General features: G+C 38.7%; 1 protein-coding gene across 1 annotated transcript; it reads left to right on the top strand.

Annotated features, from left to right (window-relative positions):
- The first annotated feature begins 129 nt into the window (after window positions 1-129).
- LOC140224769 (uncharacterized) lies at window positions 130-7,365 on the top strand. Its single transcript, XM_072301340.1, has 4 exons — window positions 130-186; window positions 1,153-1,213; window positions 2,123-2,169; window positions 5,941-7,365. The coding sequence occupies exons 3-4, from the start codon at window positions 2,130-2,132 to the stop codon at window positions 6,327-6,329; spliced, it is 429 nt and encodes a 142-aa protein (XP_072157441.1). The 5' UTR covers window positions 130-186; window positions 1,153-1,213; window positions 2,123-2,129; the 3' UTR covers window positions 6,330-7,365.
- The last annotated feature ends 275 nt before the right edge of the window (window positions 7,366-7,640 follow it).

Genomic DNA, 7,640 nt, shown 5'->3' with positions numbered 1-7,640 from the left:
CGACCAGCTTGACCGTTCCGTAATGTCGACTAAAATGCACTCCAAGAATTTAACATAAATAGTCTAACTTAGTAATTGATCTAGTTTCTATTACAAACGCTTTAAAAAGTTTGTATCATCATGGATATTTTCTTTGTTTCAGATTTTGTTCTATAATTGACGACTTCTTGAAAGAAAATGACTCAGGTATGCCTTCTCTTTTACTCAGTGGCGTGGCATGAAATATAAATATTTCCCCATTTGAAGTAGTGGTAAATAATCGATTATTAAGGTGTTCGCTGCGAACACCCTGTTTATCGATCCTTTTCCATAGGAGTAAATGGTAGATCAATCGATATATCGCAAGATACGCCACGCCACTGCTTTTACTACTGTAGAGAAACTAATGACACCATTAAAAAATACTATTCGAAAAAAAAGTTTTCGAAAAAATGTCTGGTCTCGGCTCCAGAGGAATCGAAATTTTGGGCAAATAAGCGGTTCTAGAGCGAGCAGACCTCTTCTTTCCCAACAATGTCTTGTGCCTTTTTGCACAATGACATCCTAATACTGTTTCTAAAATTAACCAGAAACAGAAGCTCTTTATTATATCGTCGCCTTTCGGCCAAAGTATCACAAGCGCCGTGCGGCGCGGTGTTTAAACATTTTCGCCGCCATTTTATTTTTTCACAGAGAACTTGTTGGCTGAATCTGTTTGAAAATGTCATTGAATTTTTTCGGTAGCACAAAGAAAATTTGAAAAATTTATCTGTAAAAAAATCAAATGGCGGCGGAAATTTTTATACGTGGCATGGCGCTTAAGATACTTTGGCCGGAAGGTGACGAAATGTAGTTCAACTGATTTTCTGTCCTTTTTACAGATTGACGTCTTCTCGTCCTCTATATCGTATCTTTTAACTTACCGAATAATTGCTTAAGTCATAACCAGGTTTTTAAGGTTTTCTTCTTCCCGTACAGAGCTTTTAGACTTTTCATGCTGTTTTAAAAATGATATTTAAAGTGGACTCAGTTTATACAATCCTCAAAAAATCTTACAGGTATCCTAAAAACTTGAGCCCTTAAAGATAATCTTAATTTTGATTTTAATATTTTAATCATGTCCTAATAGCTTGTACATTTTTTAATCGATTTGTTTCTTATTATTTGTTTCAGATAAATTAGTAGGAGTGCATTGCACTCATGGACTGAATAGAACAGGATACTTAGTTTGCAGGTTTGTAGCCTTCTTCTTATTTCAGTTCTATATATTCTCCTTTTTATCTCACATTCTCTTCATTGCAGATATGAGCTCCTCAATTGGGCCGTCACAAGATCCAATCGCCTCGAAAATAAGTGTTTTCACAGTACATTTCAGCCAAAAACGTGTTTCCGAGCTGTAAATAGTTCAATAAGTTTTTAAATATCTGCGATCTTAATTCGTTTGGAACGAAATTCTAGGCGACTTCGAAAGTCTTTTTTGCAGCGCTATTTGGACTACATTTTGCACTTTGGAACTTTAAATTCTAGCCCGGTTTAAAAACAACGCAGGTGCCATTGGTTTCTCTATGCACATAAGTGTTTTTCTAGAAAAGCCAGAATTTATAGTTCCAAATTGCAAAACGCAGTTAATTTAATCAAACGGAAAACGGAAAAATGATGATTTCATTCACAGTAGTTGTATCAACTGTTTGATCGTGTTATGTATCATTTTGCGTTCTCATTTCAACGTGATTTTCAAAAATGAAATACAAAAAATGTAAAGTAGGTAGCTCTTGAAAGTTCTAAAAATTGATCGATGGGGTTTCTCTCTTCCTTTTCCTTCCATCCCCGCTTCATCTCTCTTTCCTTCTTTCTTTCTGTATTTCTAATCGATTGATCGACTTTTTAAGGTTTCGGCACGGACTTAATTGGTGTTTCGCCCAACATTTTGAATGTCTTGTGCGACGAATAAGTGAAAGTGTTATATGCTTATGGCTGTAGGCCCTATCGTTTATGAAGTTCTAGCTAGCCTCTCAATCAACCCCTCCTTTCTCAATCGTTTAATAATTTAATTCACCAGGATGATAATTTTATTTAATAAAAGAAATTAGATAAAAATATAAAATAAACCATTCCTCATCTTTTATATTTTGTTCTGTTGCAGATATTTAATGACGCGATTAAATATGACACCTGACGATGCTATCAAAGGTAAGAACTTTTTGGGTGCTCACACCCTCAATTTTGCTTATTTCTCAGCACTTCATCTTTTTCAAGGATGGAGTGTGTTTTCTCAGCCGTTCTAAAAATGTACGGCAACAAGGTTTTTTTTCTTTATACTGTACATTTTTGTTTATCGAAATTATCAATGCCCCTCTTATGTTTTGTTTTAATACAGCTAACATTTTTGCTCAGATAAGTTACTAAACCCCAACTAGTTCCAAGAGCTGTCTGTATAGTTGAAGCAGTTTGACACTTTTCTTGGAAGTCCACATGAAATTTCAATGTACGATAATCACTCGTTTAAGAAATTTTATGAATGAACTGGTTAAAGTATGAGTCATATTACTCGTATGATAAGAGCAGCGAGTATAGTCATCGCCGTTACCTCTATGGTCGCCATATTTCCAAAAATTGTCATGACCTTCGTCAGCATTGATGAGCCTGAGGATTCATAACAGATTCTGATATGACAACTTTGATTATACTATCATGTGCGTCATGGCTGCTTATCTCCCCTCTCGCAATTTAATATCACCCCACGCGTAATTCTGCGATTGAATTTGGCTTAATTATTTTATAAATCCTTTGTTCCCTCATTTTCTTCCGGTCCAATTGTATTCGGCAATATTCAAACCAACCGAAGCTAATAATATCGATATCAAGTGTCGACTTTTTTCTTCTTTGGCTATACTTTTTTAGTTTATAGTTAGAAATTTATTTGGTGTAAAATTCAGAGTGCATTTCACTCCAGAGTCTATTTTCCCCCCAAAAAACCTCGAGTGATACAAATAGTCGAATCCACACCATAATACGCTGTTTCCTGCACAAAGGAAGGTACTTTCATTCCAAGGTTGCAAAATTGACTGAAACAATTCAATGATTTATGAGAATAAACCTACAAAATTTTAGTCGAAAATTTTGATTTTCGCATGAGGTCAGAGGAAAAATTAGTGAAATTTTCAGTTAGAAATCCTCAAAATTCTCGTAAAAATGCAATTTGCGCGGATAAAGCTGGCAAAATTGAAATGTAGTTACGTTCAGTGGCGTGGCGTGAATTGCGATATATCGATTGTTATGCCATGTAAACCTATGGTAAAGAATCGATTTATAAGGTGCTCGCTGCGAATCGATCCTTTTCCATAGGTTTAAATGGCATTACAATCGATGTATCGCAATTCACGCCACGCCACTGGTTACGTTCTCTCGTGTGAGAAACGACAAAGAGTAGAGGTAACTCGGCAGAAAGAGTTGATTCTCCTCCGTAAGAGCGAAGTCCACCCCGCACATGGAGCACACTCCGCTCCGCGCTCAAATCACTCCGTTTGTTTAGGAGCAATATTGACTCCGGATCGAAATCCACTCCGAATTTTACCCCGGGAGTTCTAAGAGTTAATCGAGGTGTACCTGCAAGAAATATTTCTGAGATTGACCGACTCGTAAATGGACACTTTAACGTCGCCAATCAAGACAGATCTGAAAGATGATGGATGAAGAAAGAGGATGGTTATCATGATATCAAGCGTTGGCCATATTAGAGTACCTTTATAGGAAGAGTATATACAACTCGATTTATGTACAACTCTTAGGGCCCAGAAGGGCGACAACGTGAAAAACGAAAATCACCAGAAAAGTGCCGCTGCCAACCTATGCATTTGAAATATTAATCAATAGGGCTGACACGCATGTAAACAAGCGTTTTTGAGGATTGAGACTTTGAAACTGTGAAAATTTATGCAAAATCAAAGTTTTGTACGTGCTTTTATAATTTTTGATAAGTACCTACTCTCTGAGTTTGAATTTGTACCACTGGATAATTCGAGTTCATATGTTGGCTGCCTTTTTGGGCCCCAAGAGCTACATGACCTCATGAAACCTAACCTTCAAATTTTCAAGCTGTCCATACTCTCTCTATCAGAGACAAGAGACCCTCCACTCGTATTTCGGCTACTGTGGAAGCTTTTATTTTCCGGACTTCAACAATTAACTGATGACTTACCTACATGGTTGATTTTTAACAAAGTGTTGGCAGTTTCGTTTTGCAAACAAGCCAAAACAAGTCGAAGTTTGGGAAATTTGTTTGGTTCCTGACGTCACCTGAAATTCATCATCTACCATGTAGAAAGCTCAACAGCCGAAAAAAGAGTGATGACTGTTGCTCTCTTATAATTGTCCATAAGGAAGTGTTGAATCCCCGAAAGTAAAAGCTTCCACCTGTCGCCAAGAGGCCAGTGGAGGAACTCTTGTCTCTGCCCAAGAGCTACATGACCTGATCAAACCTAACCTCCAAATTTTCGAGCCGTCCATACTCTCGACCAGAGACTAAGAGACCCTCCACTGGCCTCCTAGCGCCAGGTGGAAGCTTTTACTTTCGGGGTTTCAACAATTCCTTATGGACAATTATTAGCGAGCAACAGTCATCACCCTATTTTCGGCTGTTGACTTACCTACGAGGTCTGTTAGATTAGAAACCGGATTTTGGTCATAACTAGCCCACAATGTGTCCAAAGTAGGTTTTCTTGAGCTTTCCTGATAGCTGAAAATATACTTAAGAACGCTACGTTCACAGATTTTGTTTATTTTTATCAGTATTTATTCTGTGTCATCTTGAATACGAGTGAGTCAGGTGCGTTTTGCGATTTTCATCATGCGATCACTGACAGAGCTAAGATTCAACATTAAATTTTGTTTTAAACTCGGTATACCTTGGTACCGAAACTTTTGGTATATGCTAAGTAAAGTTTACCATGATCATTGTATGAGATGTTCCCACTCTTTTGAATGGGTTAAACGATTCAAAACTGGTCAGGAGTTCGACAAAGATGAGGAGCATGGGAATCGACCTTCGACGGCAACTGACATTTGTCACGTGGAAGAAGTGCGGGCAAAAGTGCTCGAAAATGGTCGTTTCGAGCTTGTTGAACAGAGTAATATTTCTGAAGGCTCTGTACATACAACTTTGATAGAATATGTAGACACGCATCGAGTTTCAGGTACACTTGCCCCTTGATTGTTGTCCGTTGAACGAAAATGCAACCAAATGTCAATTTCCCTTTAGCTGCTTGAACGTTCTAACAATGATCCTACATTTTTGGATAGGATAATTTTCGGTGACAATACTTTAGTGCACGGCTACGATATGGAGACGAAACTCCAATCGTCCTTGTGGGTTGAAAAATGTAGTGCAAGGCCGTAAAAAGAGAGACAAGTTCGGTCGAACATAAAAATCGCAAAACACCCTTGAGGTTGCCTTACTTCAAGCCACATACCAAAGAAGCTAATTGGGATTTTTCAAATTTGTGAAGGTAGCATTCTTAAATATATTTTCAGCTATCAGAAAAGCTCAAGAAAACGGAATTTGGACGCATTGTGGGCTAGTTATGACCAAAATCCGGTTTCTAATCTAACAGACCTCGTACATGGTCGATGATGAGCTTCGGATGACGTCATGAGCTAAACAACTTTCCCAAACGTCGGCCATTTTCGGCTTGTTTGCAAAACGAAACTGTCAACACGTTGTTGAACATCAACCATGTAGGTAAGTCAACAGTAGAATGCTGAAGTCCCGAAAGTAAAAGCTTCCACCATGGCCAAGATAATAGTGGAGGGTCTCTTGTCTCTGCTCTCGACCCTATACAAAGGTACTCTAGGAGGCCATATCTTGTAGAGAATGAGCTTTTTTTTTTTAGTCTTTGTGCAAGCGTACTGTAAACTCCTAGAAGAGCTATCCTATTGATTGCCTGGGTTGCTTCGCCTTTTCAGCCTTTGAAGATGCACGAGGCCATAAAATGGTAAGGCTGAAGCTCAAGAATCACTTGCTGAAATTCAAAGATCCCAATTTTGTCGAGGTGGAAGAGACCAAAAAACGTTTTAAGGGTCCAGATTTTCGGGGTCAACGTAACAATCCCAATTCTGGCGAGAAGGAAGTGGAGCCCACAAAAAGTTCTCAGGGTCCAGATTTTCGGGGTCAACGTAACAATCCAAATTTGGGCGAGAAGAAAGCGGGGACCACAAAAAGTTTTCTGGATCCAGATTTTCAAGGTCAACTTAACAGTCGCAGAACCACACGCGATCCAAATAATTGGCGAGAACCTAATCCTCATTACCCTGAATATGACGCTTCATCAAGTATGGGTCAGAGCGGCATATAGACTGCAAATAATTTGATGCCGACCCAAAAATAGAGATAGAGTTCATTTTAGTATGGACAAATAGACCGCGTTAAACAGAAAGGAACCAAGCCACATCAGCTATTGCCAAATTGAACCGGGCAATACAATTTTTTACGAGAAAACGTCTGTGCGTATTCCTTTGAAATTTTTAAAGAATTTGCTTCAACCTATGGAGAATTCTCCCTGCAATGGGCCTGTTGCAAACTTTTGCTAGAGCAAAAATAAGAGTTGTTTCTTATAGATAATGCCTCAAAAATTACGATGAGCGCATCGGCAAAGTCTGAAATGCACTCATAACTTCACAGTCTGCGTAAGAAATTTGCGGTTTTTTGAGCTTCCCGCTTCAAAAACGATACTACGGCACAGGTGAACATTTTGTAAGAGGAGTCGTTCCATCGTCGGCAATACTCATCATGGCCGACGTCAATCCGCCAAAACACGTGTGATGGGACGAGATAACACCTGAACTGAATTAGACCAGATAACAATCGGCGTGTTTACGTTCATATTTTCCTCATCCGCCTTGATTGACCTTGAACTCTCCTCGAAATACGCGCGGAACTGCGCAAGCGTCGGCCATGATGAATATTGCCGACGATGGAGCGACTCTTCTAACAAAATGTTCACCTGTGCCGTAGTATCGTTTTTGAAGCGGGAAGCTCAAAAAAACGCAAATTTCTTACGCAGATTGTGAAGTTATGAGTGCATTTCAGACTTTGCCGATGCGCTTATCGTGATTTTTGAGGCGTTATCTATAAGAAACAACTCTTATTTTTGCTCTAGCAAAAGTTTGCAACAGGCCCATTTGCACGAAAATCCGCAGAACCGTTTTCATGTAAAAAATTAAATTGCCCGATTAAATTTGGCAATAGCTGATTTTGCTTGGTTCCTCTCTGTTTAACACGGTCCAAATATCACATACGATGAGTATGGACCCAGCGCTGGGTCCATACCGCATGCACACTGAACAGTAAGTTCATACACCTGCTTTTTCCTACACGACATGTTTGCGGCACATACCTTCTCTATTCGTGAAAGCCAAATCGTATGTACGAGCACTTAGTTCATATCTTAGTTTTTCCAAGCAGTGTGGGTTCTCACCATGTAACCATTTTTTTATTCCAGTGTATCATGATTAATCTATTTCCCCGGTGAAATCCTTTAAAAGAGTGTGCCCTCTCATCACAGTTTTCTGACTTTAATATTTTCATATGTTCATAATTTTTTAACTTTATCGTGTTAATGACGTTCAACTATTGTAGTAATTAAATGTTAAATAATTTTATACAC

This window comes from Bemisia tabaci, chromosome 6, assembly GCF_918797505.1.
Source record: "Bemisia tabaci chromosome 6, PGI_BMITA_v3".
NCBI classification, from domain to species: domain Eukaryota; kingdom Metazoa; phylum Arthropoda; class Insecta; order Hemiptera; family Aleyrodidae; genus Bemisia; species Bemisia tabaci.
The sequence above is the reverse complement of the archived record's forward strand: the minus strand, read 5'-3'. Positions and strand labels throughout refer to the sequence as shown.